At 44.7% G+C, this 14,064-nt stretch overlaps 1 protein-coding gene across 1 annotated transcript in view; it reads left to right on the plus strand.

Annotated features, from left to right (window-relative positions):
- The first annotated feature begins 2,202 nt into the window (after window positions 1-2,202).
- The window catches only part of LOC145858920 (ferroxidase HEPHL1-like), a 13,551-nt gene continuing 1,689 nt past the window's right edge, over window positions 2,203-14,064 (plus strand). The window contains exon 1 of the mRNA XM_082957594.1: window positions 2,203-2,624. Coding sequence (XP_082813720.1) covers window positions 2,449-2,624 — 176 coding nt within the window. The 5' untranslated portion in view covers window positions 2,203-2,448. The remainder of the gene's footprint in view (window positions 2,625-14,064) is intronic.

Below are 14,064 nucleotides of genomic sequence, written 5' to 3' on the forward strand. Positions count from 1 at the left end.
TCCAAGACATGCCTTCATATCATAACCGCTACACACGGCCTACATCGTTGTCACCATATTAGCTAAAGTAACTTCATAGTCAACATAGCTAATAGAACTAACGCGTTAGTAAACCCGCTACAATCATGCAGTACAGTGTACAGTCAGCAAACAGTTTAGCAGTTACACCGGCGGGCCCCCGGTGGCAATAAATTAATAAAACCAGAAGCTCACCTTGACTTGGAAGAGTTCCAGTGTTGGATAGCTATAGTCAGCTAGCTAAAATAGCATCCCTCTGTTATAACCAGCTAGCTAACATAGCATCCCTCTGTTATAACCAGCTAGCTAACATAGCATCCCTCTGTTATAACCAGCTAGCTAACATAGCATCCCTCTGTTATAACCAGCTAGCTAACATAGCATCCCTCTGTTATAACCAGTTAGCTAACATAGCATCCCTCTGTTATAACCAGCTAGCTAACATAGCATCCCTCTGTTATAACCAGCTAGCTAACATAGCATCCCTCTGTTATAACCAGCTAGCTAACATAGCATCCCTCTGTTATAACCAGCTAGCTAACATAGCATCCCTCTGTTATAACCAGCTAGCTAACATAGCATCCCTCTGTTTGAGACGGGTGTTTGAGTAGGCTAAATTAGCCAGCTGCCTTTGCTCGCTAAGTAAGAGAGAGAGAGAAATGAAATATAGCTAGCTCTCTCTCTCTCTTCTCTTGCTTCTCCTTCATTTTGGAAGAAATTAACTTGTTCAAAACTGTTCAACTATTGTCTCTCTGTCTCTTTGAGCCAACTACTCACCACATTTTAGCTGTAGCTTATGTTTCAGTACTAGATGGAGAAAGGGGAGCCCGCCAAGGAAGAGACAGCAAATGGGGGTTCATCGTTCCAGGTGCCTTGCCGTTCACCTTCGCACCCCTGGGACAGACTACACTCAATCATAGGACCTACTGAAGAGATGAGTCTTCAATGGAGACTTAAAGGTCGAGACCTGTGGCTCAGTTGGTAGAGCATGGTGTGTGCAACGCCAGGGTTGTGGGTTCGATTCCCACGGGGTGGCCAGTATGAAATGAAATGTATGCATTCACTAGTGTAGGTTGCTCTGGATAAGAGCGTCTGCTTAATGACTAAAATGTAAAAAATGAGTCTGCGTCTCTCACATGGGTAGGCAGACCATTCCATAAAAATGGAGCTCTATAGGAGAAAGCCCTGCCTCCAGCTGTTCGCTTAGAAATTCTAGGGACAATTAGGAGGCCTGCGTCTTGTGACCGTAGCGTACGTGTAGGTATGTACAGCAGGACCAAATCGGAGAGATAGATAGGAGCAAGCCCATGTAATGCTTTGTAGGTTAGCAGTAAAACCTTGAAATCAGTCCTAGCCTTAACAGGAAGCCAGTGTAGGGAGGCTAGCACTGGAGTAATATGATCAAATTTGTTTTGATTCTAGCAGCTGTGTTTAGCACTAACTCGAAGTTTATTTATTGCTTTATCCAGGTAGCCGAAGAGTAGAGCATTGCAGTAGTCTAATCTAGAAGTGACAAAAGCATGGATAAATTTTTCTGCATCGTTTTTTTGGACAAGTTTATGATTTTTATTCAACGTTACGAAGATGGAAAAAAGCGCTGTCCTTGAAACAGCCTTGATCTGCTCGTCAAAAGAGAGATCAGGGTCCAGAGTTTTATTTATTTAACTAGGCAAGTCAGTTAAGAACAAATTCTTATTTTCAATGACAGCCCTAGGAACAGTGGTTAATAACAGCCTTGTTCAGGGGGCAGAACAACAGATTTGTAACTTGTCGGCAACCTATCGGTTACTAGTCCAACGCTCTAACCACTAGGCTACACTGCCGAGTAATGCCGAGGTCCTTCACAGTTTTATTTGAGACGACAGTACAACCATCAAGATGAATTTTCAGATCCAACAGCAGGTCTCTTTGTTTCTTGGGACCTAGAACTAGCATCACTGTTTTGTCCGAGTTTTAAAAGTAAAAAAATGTACTGTGATCAACTTCCTCATGTTTGACATGGTTAGATTATCGATTTCAACTAGTTTCGTGGTGGTAAAAATAAATAATACATTACTTGCCTTACTTAAACTTCTGTTTTATGTAACCAAACCAAAAAATCTAAATTCAGTGTCCCGGATTTAATTAATATGTTACGTCTAGTCTATGAGACCAGACTGGCCACTAAGGATCCCGTAGCCTATCAACTATCAGCAGACAGAGAGGACTCCGGCGCCAGAGTCTCGTCTCACACACACACACACACTCAGCTGAATAGCGGGACTGTTCTCTTTCTCAAGCGGAGTCTCATAAGCTCTGTGTTTCCCGATTCTCCGCGCATGTGGACGTTTTCTCTCTGTCTCTCTATCTCGAACACTTGATCCAGAAATCCCCAACCACTCACACACCAAAAAAAAGCCCCGCTCAACCAACGGGACAGAAGCAGTAGCAATGTTCGGCTTTAGGACACTGTTCCCGGCACTGCTGCTGCTGCTGCTCGCCGGGCTGCCGGTGGGAGAAGGACGGGGACGGGAGAGGGTGTATTACGTTGGAATCCAAGAGATAAACTGGGACTACGCTCCGACTGGCAGGAACCTCATCAACGGGAAACAAATAGCGGACGATGAGTGAGTTCAGTTTCACATGCTGTTGTTTTGTTTACATATTTTGTTGTTGTTGTTGTTATTTGTTTACCTTTGGCTTATGACGTGAAGATATCCTAAATTTATGAACACGAATACAGTGTGAAGAAAGTAAATTGCTATTTTTCATGTCACCAACGTTCATACGGAACGCGAGCATATCGTGTTGGGTCCAGGGGTGTTGGCAGATTGATAAGGGCCTCTCTTTCTTTCTGCTAATGATTGCAACTATTTAAAAAAAAAAATACAGATTGTAACTGAAATGGCGCCTCTTGTCTCAGAAAAATGTCTGTAATCTTTATCTAATATATATACATATATGTATATGTGTATATATGTCGGTTTCCCCCGAAACCCCATTTAACATGTTATTGTATTATAATGTTGAAATGAAGTGCTTGGTAACAACCAAAACACTAATTTTCAACGGAGCTGAAGGAGAGAAAACGTGAACTTTGCTGGAGTATTGAAACACATCATCCTGGGACGTTTTGAAACATTACATTTGTGTTGTAACACCACTTACTCACCTTGCCAGGAAATGGGAGCACAACAGGAAATGGTTGTTTAGTCTCTCTCTAGCCTCTAAACACTATGATGGTGTTTCCTCTCTCTAGCCTCTAAACACTATGATGGTGTTTCCTCTCTCTAGCCTCTAAACACTATGATGGTGTTTCCTCTCTCTAGCCTCTAAACACTATGATGGTGTTTCCTCTCTAGCCTCTAAACACTATGATGGTGTTTCCTCTCTAGCCTCTAAACACTATGATGGTGTTTCCTCTCTCTAGCCTCTAAACGCTATGATGGTGTTTCCTCTCTCTAGCCTCTAAACACTATGATGGTGTTTCCTCTCTCTAGCCTCTAAACGCTATGATGGTGTTTCCTCTCTAGCCTCTAAACACTATGATGGTGTTTCCTCTCTCTAGCCTCTAAACACTATGATGGTGTTTCCTCTCTAGCCTCTAAACACTATGATGGTGTTTCCTCTCTCTAGCCTCTAAACACTATGATGGTGTTTCCTCTCTCTAGCCTCTAAACACTATGATGGTGTTTCCTCTCTAGCCTCTAAACGCTATGATGGTGTTTCCTCTCTAGCCTCTAAACGCTATGATGGTGTTTCCTCTCTAGCCTCTAAACGCTATGATGCTGTTTCCTCTCTCTAGCCTCTAAACACTATGATGGTGTTTCCTCTCTAGCCTCTAAACACTATGATGGTGTTTCCTCTCTCTAGCCTCTAAACACTATGATGGTGTTTCCTCTCTCTAGCCTCTAAACACTATGATGGTGTTTCCTCTCTCTAGCCTCTAAACACTATGATGGTGTTTCCTCTCTCTAGCCTCTAAACACTATGATGGTGTTTCCTCTCTCTAGCCTCTAAACACTATGATGGTGTTTCCTCTCTAGCCTCTAAACGCTATGATGGTGTTTCCTCTCTCTAGCCTCTAAACACTATGATGGTGTTTCCTCTCTCTAGCCTCTAAACGCTATGATGGTGTTTCCTCTCTCTAGCCTCTAAACGCTATGATGGTGTTTCCTCTCTCTAGCCTCTAAACACTATGATGGTGTTTCCTCTCTCTAGCCTCTAAACACTATGATGGTGTTTCCTCTCTAGCCTCTAAACACTATGATGGTGTTTCCTCTCTCTAGCCTCTAAACACTATGATGGTGTTTCCTCTCTCTAGCCTCTAAACACTATGATGGTGTTTCCTCTCTAGCCTCTAAACACTATGATGGTGTTTCCTCTCTAGCCTCTAAACACTATGATGGTGTTTCCTCTCTAGCCTCTAAACACTATGATGGTGTTTCCTCTCTAGCCTCTAAACACTATGATGGTGTTTCCTCTCTAGCCTCTAAACACTATGATGGTGTTTCCTCTCTAGCCTCTAAACACTATGATGGTGTTTCCTCTCTAGCCTCTAAACACTATGATGGTGTTTCCTCTCTCTAGCCTCTAAACGCTATGATGGTGTTTCCTCTCTAGCCTCTAAACACTATGATGGTGTTTCCTCTCTAGCCCTCTAAACACTATGATGGTGTTTCCTCTCTCTAGCCTCTAAACACTATGATGGTGTTTCCTCTCTCTAGCCTCTAAACGCTATGATGGTGTTTCCTCTCTCTAGCCTCTAAACACTATGATGGTGTTTCCTCTCTCTAGCCTCTAAACACTATGATGGTGTTTCCTCTCTAGCCTCTAAACACTATGATGGTGTTTCCTCTCTCTAGCCTCTAAACACTATGATGGTGTTTCCTCTCTCTAGCCTCTAAACACTATGATGGTGTTTCCTCTCTCTAGCCTCTAAACACTATGATGGTGTTTCCTCTCTAGCCTCTAAACACTATGATGGGCCCCCTGCCTCTCCGGGGTCCTCTCTCTAGCCTCTAAACACTATGATGGTGTTCCTCCTGCCTCTCCTGAGGGCCCTCTAGCCCAAACACTATGATGGTGTTTCCTCTCTCTAGCCTCTAAACACTATGATGGTGTTTCCTCTCTCTAGCCTCTAAACGCTATGATGGTGTTTCCTCTCTAGCCTCTAAACACTATGATGGTGTTTCCTCTCTCTAGCCTCTAAACACTATGATGGTGTTTCCTCTCTCTAGCCTCTAAACACTATGATGGTGTTTCCTCTCTCTAGCCTCTCACTAGAGGGTCCTCTCTCAGCCCAACACTATGATGGTGTTTCCTCTCTCTAGCCTCTAAACACTATGATGGTGTTTCCTCTCTCTAGCCTCTAAACACTATGATGGTGTTCCTCTCCTGCCTCTCGCTGAGGGCCCCTCTAGCCCAACACTATGATGGTGTTTCCTCTCTCTAGCCTCTAAACACTATGATGGTGTTTCCTCTCTCTAGCCTCTAAACGCTATGATGGTGTTTAGAGTCCAACACTCCAATATCATTTACAAATGAAGCATTTGTGTTTAGTGAGTCCTCCAGATCAGAGGCAGTAGAGATGACCAGGGATGTTCTCTGTTTAGTGAGTCCTCCAGATCAGAGGCAGTAGGGATGACCAGGGATGTTCTCTGTTTAGTGAGTCCTCCAGATCAGAGGCAGTAGGGATGACCAGGGATGTTCTCTGTTTAGTGAGTCCTCCAGATCAGAGGCAGTAGGGATGACCAGGGATGTTCTCTGTTTAGTGAGTCCTCCGGATCAGAGGCAGTAGGGATGACCAGGGATGTTCTCTGTTTAGTGAGTCCTCCAGATCAGAGGCAGTAGGGATGACCAGGGATGTTCTCTGTTTAGTGAGTCCTTCAGATCAGAGGCAGTAGGGATGACCAGGGATGTTCTCTGTTTAGTGAGTCCTCCAGATCAGAGGCAGTAGGGATGACCAGGGATGTTCTCTGTTTAGTGAGTCCTTCAGATCAGAGGCAGTAGGGATGACCAGGGATTTTCTCTTTAAATGCTTAAATTGGACCATTTTCCTGACCTGCTAAGCATTCAAAATGTAACGATTACTTTTAGGTGTCAGGGAAAATGTATGGAGTAAAAAGTACATTATTTTATTGAGGAATGTAGTAAAGTAAAAGTTGTCAAAAATGTAAATGGTAAAGTACAGATTCCCCCAAAAACTACTTAAGTAGTACTTTAAAGTATTTTTTTACTTAAGTACTTTACACCACTGCCTCTATATAATGTGTTATATTGTGTAGCCTACTGGTCATAGTTAAGACCTCATCATTACCTGCTAATGACCACCTGACTACAGATTATTACCAACTCTCAGAAAAAAGGGTTCTTCAGGTGTATTTTATGTTATTTCACCTTTATTTAACCAGGTAGGCTAGTAGAGAACAAGTCCTTTATTTAACCAGGTAGGCCAGTTGAGAACAAGTCCTTTATTTAACCAGGTAGGCCAGTTCAGAACAAGTCCTTTATTTAACCAGGTAGGCCAGTTGAGAACAAGTCCTTTATTTAACCAGGTAGGCCAGTTGAGAACAAGTCCTTTATTTAACCAGGTAGGCCAGTTGAGAACAAGTCCTTTATTTAACCAGGTAGGCCAGTTGAGAACAAGTCCTTTATTTAACCAGGTAGGCCAGTTGAGAACAAGTCCTTTATTTAACCAGGTAGGCTAGTTGAGAACAAGTCCTTTATTTAACCAGGTAGGCTAGTAGAGAACAAGTCCTTTATTTAACCAGGTAGGCCAGTTGAGAACAAGTCCTTTATTTAACCAGGTAGGCCAGTTGAGAACAAGTCCTTTATTTAACCAGGTAGGCCAGTTGAGAACAAGTCCTTTATTTAACCAGGTAGGCCAGTTGAGAACAAGTCCTTTATTTAACCAGGTAGGCCAGTTGAGAACAAGTCCTTTATTTAACCAGGTAGGCCAGTTCAGAACAAGTCCTTTATTTAACCAGGTAGGCCAGTTGAGAACAAGTCCTTTATTTAACCAGGTAGGCCAGTTGAGAACAAGTCCTTTATTTAACCAGGTAGGCCAGTTGAGAACAAGTCCTTTATTTAACCAGGTAGGCCAGTTGAGAACAAGTCCTTTATTTAACCAGGTAGGCCAGTTGAGAACAAGTCCTTTATTTAACCAGGTAGGCTAGTTGAGAACAAGTCCTTTATTTAACCAGGTAGGCTAGTAGAGAACAAGTCCTTTATTTAACCAGGTAGGCCAGTTGAGAACAAGTCCTTTATTTAACCAGGTAGGCCAGTTCAGAACAAGTCCTTTATTTAACCAGGTAGGCCAGTTGAGAACAAGTCCTTTATTTAACCAGGTAGGCCAGTTGAGAACAAGTCCTTTATTTAACCAGGTAGGCCAGTTGAGAACAAGTCCTTTATTTAACCAGGTAGGCCAGTTGAGAACAAGTCCTTTATTTAACCAGGTAGGCCAGTTGAGAACAAGTCCTTTATTTAACCAGGTAGGCTAGTTGAGAACAAGTCCTTTATTTAACCAGGTAGGCTAGTAGAGAACAAGTCCTTTATTTAACCAGGTAGGCTAATTGAGAACAAGTTCTCGTTTACAACTGCGACCTGGCCAAGATAAAGCAAAGCAGTTGTACAAAAAACAACAACACTGAGTTACACATGGAATAAACAAAACATACAGTTAATAACACAGTACAAAAATCTGTATACAGTGTGTGCAAATGAAGTAAGGAGGTAAGGCAATAAATAGGCCAATAGGGGCAAAGTAATTACAATTTTAGCAAATTTACACTGGAGTTATAGATGTGCAGATGAGGACGTGCAAGTAAGAGCATAGAAGAGCCTTTTTTGGATCCAGAGAGAAGAGTTTTTAGTTCCACATAGAATCATTTTGGTTCCACGTAGAATCATTTTGGTTTCCACGTAGAATCCTTTTGGTTTCCACGTAGAATCCTTTTGGTTCCACGTAGAACCCTTTTGGTTCCACGTAGAATCCTTTTGGTTTCCACGTAGAATACTCTGTAGAAGGTGCGCTACACAGAACCCAAAAGGTTTCTACTTGGAACCAAACAGGGTTCTTCAAAGGGTTCTCCTATGGGGATAGTTGAAATAACCATTTTAGGTTCTAGATAGCAACTTTTTGGTCTAAGAGTGTACTGTAAAAAGTATTGCAGAGGATAAAGTTGGATATTGAAAACTTTGTTTATTACATCTATCCACTGAAGAAAAAGTGGGTATATGGTTTATACCTGCTTATACCCTCCACTACGTTATAAAGTGCTCTTTCCTACATGAGTAACCTGGTATTACGGTTGCTGGCCTTTCAGAATCACCAACCTGTTACACTGAAGTATTGGTTCACCACTGAAGCTCTATAGGTTCACCACTGGTTCACCACTGAAGGTCTATAGGTTCACCACTGGTTCACCACTGAAGGTCTATAGGTTCACCACTGTTTTTTTATTTTACCTTTACTTAACTAGGCAAGTCAGTTAAGAACAAATTCTTATTTTCAATGACAGCCTAAGAACAGTGGGTTAACTGCCTTGTTCATGGGCAGAACAACAGATTTTGTACCTTGTCAGCTCGGGGATTCGATCTTGCAACCTTTCGGTTACTAGCCCAACTCTCTAACCACTAGGCTATGCTGCCGCCCCACTGTACTAACATGTCTATAATAGATATTAAGGCTGTAAAGATACTCTATTCATTTTTCAAGAAAGGAGTGTATATATTTGACCTGGTGAAGCGGTTTTCTGCGCTGACCGAATGGAAATGGATAATTCAGAGTTTTTTTTTACTCCTCTGGTCTGGCGAGAAATTACTAGTCCACAAGACAAATGTACAACTGTATCTGCCACCAAGACAAGACCGAGATACTCAATATGTCGCCTCGAGACCGGACTGGACCGAGACACTCAATATGTCGCCTCGAGACCGGACTGGACCGAGACACTCAATATGTCATCTCGAGACCGGACTGGACCGAGACACTCAATATGTCGCCTCGAGACCGGACTGGACCGAGACACTCAATATGTCGCCTCGAGACCGGACTGGACCGAGACACTCAATATGTCGCCTCGAGACCGGACTGGACCGAGACACTCAATATGTCGTCTCGAGACCGGACTGGACCGAGACACTCAATATGTCGCCTCGAGACCGGACTGGACCGAGACACTCAATATGTCATCTCGAGACCGGACTGGAGTACAACACTGATCCTAATACATGTTGTAATATTCAATCAACTTTTTATAACACACCGCTCCATAATCCTGGACGTTGTCCCGTACAGAGGTTCACCCAATTGAGGACAGCTTGGCAGTCTTATGTGTCTGTCATATCATTCCTGCAACACCGTGTTATAAATGGGTGTAATTGGCAAATCTCTTCTTTCTTCTCTGCAACTGCACATGTGTGAGTTTGAGTGAGCGACAGGGAGAGAAAAGGGAGAAAACTTTACATGACTTACCAAGGAAGGACGTTACAGGACTCACCAAGGAAGGACTTTACATGACTTACCAAGGAAGGACGTTACAGGACTCAGCAAGGAAGGACTTTACAGGACTCAGCAAGGAAGGACGTTACAGGACTCAGCAAGGAAGGACTTTACAGGACTCATCAAGGAAGGACGTTACAGGACTCAGCAAGGAAGGACGTTACAGGACTCACCAAGGAAGGACGTTACAGGACTCAGCAAGGAAGGACTTTACAGGACTCACCAAGGAAGGACGTTACAGGACTCAGCAAGGAAGGACGTTACAGGACTCAGCAAGGAAGGTGGTTACAGGGCTCAGCAAGGAAGGACGTTACAGGACTCAGCAAGGAAGGACGTTACAGGACTCAGCAAGGAAGGACGTTACAGGACTCACCAAGGAAGGACTTTACAGGACTCAGCAAGGAAGGACGTTACAGGACTCAGCAAGGAAGGACGTTACAGGACTCACCAAGGAAGGACGTTACAGGACTCAGCAAGGAAGGACGTTACAGGACTCAGCAAGGAAGGACTTTACAGGACTCACCAAGGAAGGACGTTACAGGACTCAGCAAGGAAGGTGGTTACAGGACTCAGCAAGGAAGGACGTTACAGGACTCTGCAAGGAAGGACGTTACAGGACTCAGCAAGGAAGGACGTTACAGGACTCAGCAAGGAAGGACGTTACAGGACTCAGCAAGGAAGGACGTTACAGGACTCAGCAAGGAAGGACGTTACAGGACTCAGCAAGGAAGGACGTTACAGGACTCAGCAAGGAAGGACGTTACAGGACTCGGCAAGGAAGGACGTTACAGGACTCAGCAAGGAAGGACTTTACAGGACTCAGCAAGGTCTGTTGAATCAGGATACAAGGACAAAAAGGCGAGTTAAAATTGGATTTGTTTTGGATTTGATTTGCTTTACAACCTTGTGTTAGTAGAAGTGGTGCTATTTCAGTTAGCTATATTATTAGTTTAGTTTATTAGTTTTGTTATGTTACAGCCTTATTCTAATTCATTAAATACATTTTTCTCCTCATCAATCTACACACTACCGCATAACGGCAAAGCGAAAACAGGTCTTTAGAGTTTTTTTGCAAATGTAAAAAATAAATAAAATAAAAAATACCTTATTTACTTAAGTATTCAGACCCATTGCTATGAGACTTGAAATTGAGCTCAGGTGCATCCTGTTTCCATTGATCATCCTTGAGATGTTTCTACAACTTTATTGGAGTTCACCTGTGGTAAATTCAATTGATTGGACATGATTTGGAAAGGCACACACCTGTCTATATAAGGTCCCACAGTTGGCAGTGCATGTCAGAGCAAAAACCAAGCCATGAGGTTGAAGGAATTGTCCGTATTGGTTCAAGACAGGATTGTGTCGAGGCACAGTTCTGGGGAAGGGTACCAAAAAATGTCTGCAGCATTGAAGGTCCCGAAGCACACAGTGGCCTCCATCATTCTTAAATGGAAGATGTTTGGAACCACCAAGACTCTTCCTAGAGCTGGCCGCCCGGCCAAACTGAACAATCGGGGGAGAAGGGCCTTGGTCAGGGAGGTGACCAAGAACCTGATGGTCACTCTGACAGAGCTCCAGAGTTCCTCTGTGGAGATGGGAGAAACTTCCAGAAGGACACCAATTTCTGCAGCACTCCACCTATCAGGCCTTTATGGTAGAGAGGCCAGACGGAGGCCACTCCTCAGTAAAAGGCACATGACAGTGGGCTTGGAGTTTGCCAAAAGGCACCTAAGGACTCTGACTATGAGAAACAATATTCTCTGGTCTGATGAAACCAAGATTGAACTCTTTGGCCTGAATGCCAAGCGTCATGTCTGGAAGAAACCTGGCACCATCCCTATGGTGAAGCATGGTGGTGGCAGCATCATGCTTTGGGGACCTTTTTCAACGGCAGGGACTGAGAGACTAGTCAGGATTGAGGCCAAGAAGAATGGAGCAAAGTACAGAGAGGTCCTTGATGAAAACCTGCTCCAGAGCGCTCAGGACCTCAGACTGGGGCGAAGGTTCACCTTCCAACAGGACAACGACCCTAAGCACACAGCCAAGACAACGCAGGAGTGACTTCAGGGCAAGTCTCTGAATGTCCAGTGTGCAGTGCGATGGCGATTGTGTCATCTGTGGATCTGTTGGGGTGGTATGCATATTGTACTGGGTCTAGGGTATCAGGTAAAGTGGTGGTGATATGATCCTTAACTAGGCTGTCATGATGAGATGAAATACTGTATGTCCGTAAACCAGCCAGCACATGCTCTGAGGATTCTGGCTTGAGATGTCTTGCGATGGTCGACACGCTTAAATGTCTTGCTCATATTGGCCACAGAGAATAAGAGGTCACAGTCTTCATGAGTGGCGGTGGCCCGTGTCGGTGGCTCTGTGTTTTCCTTGAAAAGGAAAAAGAAGATGTATGGCTTGCCCGGAAGCGAGGCTTCAGTGTCCGTGAGGGTCAAAATGAAGGCATGATCTGATTTGCAGAACGGAGGATGAGGCCTTGTAGCCACGCAGGGAAGGGGGAGTAGAGTGCTCGATACGCACCGGAGAGATCTTCAGTAACGGTTTCTTCAGATTTTCTTTATTAAAGTCCCTGGCCTCAGGACATATACGGTTTCCAGTTTTGCACAAAGTCCAGTGTTTTGCCTTGAGAGCCATCACGGTGAGGTAATGTGGCCGGCGTTTGATAGTGAGGTATTCAGATCAAGAGAACAAAAGGACTTGAGTTCATGTACGTTACCACAACCACACCATGAGTTGTTAATCGTGAAACATACACCCCTGCCTTTCTTTTTCCTGGAGAGTTCTTTCGGTCAGCCTGATGGACGGAGAACCCCGCTGACTGAATGGAAAGTATATCTGGAGAGAGGCATGATTCCCGTAAAACAGAGTATGTTACAGTCCCTGATGTCTCTCTGGAAGGAGATCCTCGCCCTGAGCTCGTCTACTTTGTCGTCCAGAGACTGAACATTAGTGAGTAATATACTCGGAAGCGGTGGATGGTGTACACGCCTCCTGAGTCAGACTAGAAGTCCACTCTGAATACCTCTTCTCCGCCAGTGGTGTTTTGGAGCAGAATTTGGAATAAGTTCAGTTGCCTGGGGGGTACAAACAAAGGATCCCATTCAGGAAAGTTGTATTCCTGGTCTTAATGATGGCAAGTTACCACCTCACTGATATAAAAAAGTTCTTTCAGGCTGTATGTTAGAACAAACAAAACAATTCTGTGCTAAAAATGTAATAAATAACACACAAAAAACTAAATACTGAAAAGTTGTTTAGGAGCTAGAAGCAGAGCTGCCATATCTGTCGGCGCCATCTTACTAAGTGTTTGTCCCCCTGTGGGCTTGAGGGTGTCTGGTTCTGGTATTAAGGTCACCACAGACTAATACAGCTCTCTGTAACCTAGAGGGCTAACAGTCTTCTCTATACCATGTTTCTTGTAGGACGACAATGTCTTTATTTTCCAATTTCTTTGATGAAGTCTGGGTTCCTGCTCTTTAGGCCAAAGGCAGATGATCTCAGACCTTGTATATTCCAGGATGAGATAGTAAACACTGTGTTCCATAGTGTCTAGTGTTGTTTTTGTGTGGTTTAGGCCTCGGATCATCACAGTAGGTGTGAGCAGAGCATGTTGAGCATCTGATACATACCTCTTAGGTTGCAGGATGGGGCTTGGGTGGGTGTAATAGTGGGGGGTTGGGCATGTTGCTCTGCTCACGCCCTGGGCATATGTCCTGCTGTCATGTTGAGGTCCTTGCCGCAGGGGCGGGGGGCCTTTATAGAGTATGGCCAGGGTTTGCTTGGGGTGGTCTGGGTGTAGGGTTGTGTCTAGTGATGCTGGGGTCTGGGTGTAGGGTTGTGTCTAGTGATGCTGGGGTCTGGGTGTAGGGTTGTGTCTAGTGATGCTGGGGTCTGGGTGTAGGGTTGTGTCTAGTGATGCTGGGGTCTGGGTGTAGGGTTGTGTCTAGTGATGCTGGGGTCTGGGTGTAGGGTTGTGTCTAGTGATGCTGGGGTCTGGGTGTAGGGTTGTGTCTAGTGATGCTGGGGTCTGGGTGTAGGGTTGTGTCTAGTGATGCTGGGGTCTGGGTGTAGGGTTGTGTCTAGTGATGCTGGGGTCTGGGTGTAGGGTTGTGTCTAGTGATGCTGGGGTCTGGGTGTAGGGTTGTGTCTAGTGATGCTGGGGTCTGGGTGTAGGGTTGTGTCTAGTGATGCTGGGGTCCGGGTGTAGGGTTGTGTCTAGTGATGAGAGAGGTCTGGGGTCTGGGTGTAGGGTTGTGTCTAGTGATGCTGGGGTCTGGGTGTAGGGTTGTGTCTAGTGATTCTTGTCGTGGGTTCTCTCAGTGCACACCACTTGCCTTCAGAAGGGGGTCTCGCTGGTCTGGGCGGGGTGTCCGTGTCTGGGTGTAGGGTTGTGTCTAGTGATGCTGGGGTCTGGGTGTAGGGTTGTGTCTAGTGATTCTTGTCGTGGGTTCTCTCAGTGCACACCACTTGCCTTCAGAAGGGGGTCTCGCTGGTCTGGGCGGGGTGTCCGTGTCTGGGTGTAGGGTTGTGTCTAGTGATGCTGGGGTCTG

This window comes from Salmo salar, chromosome 11, assembly GCF_965601325.2.
Source record: "Salmo salar chromosome 11, fSalSal1, whole genome shotgun sequence".
Classification (NCBI taxonomy): Eukaryota; Metazoa; Chordata; class Actinopteri; order Salmoniformes; family Salmonidae; genus Salmo; species Salmo salar.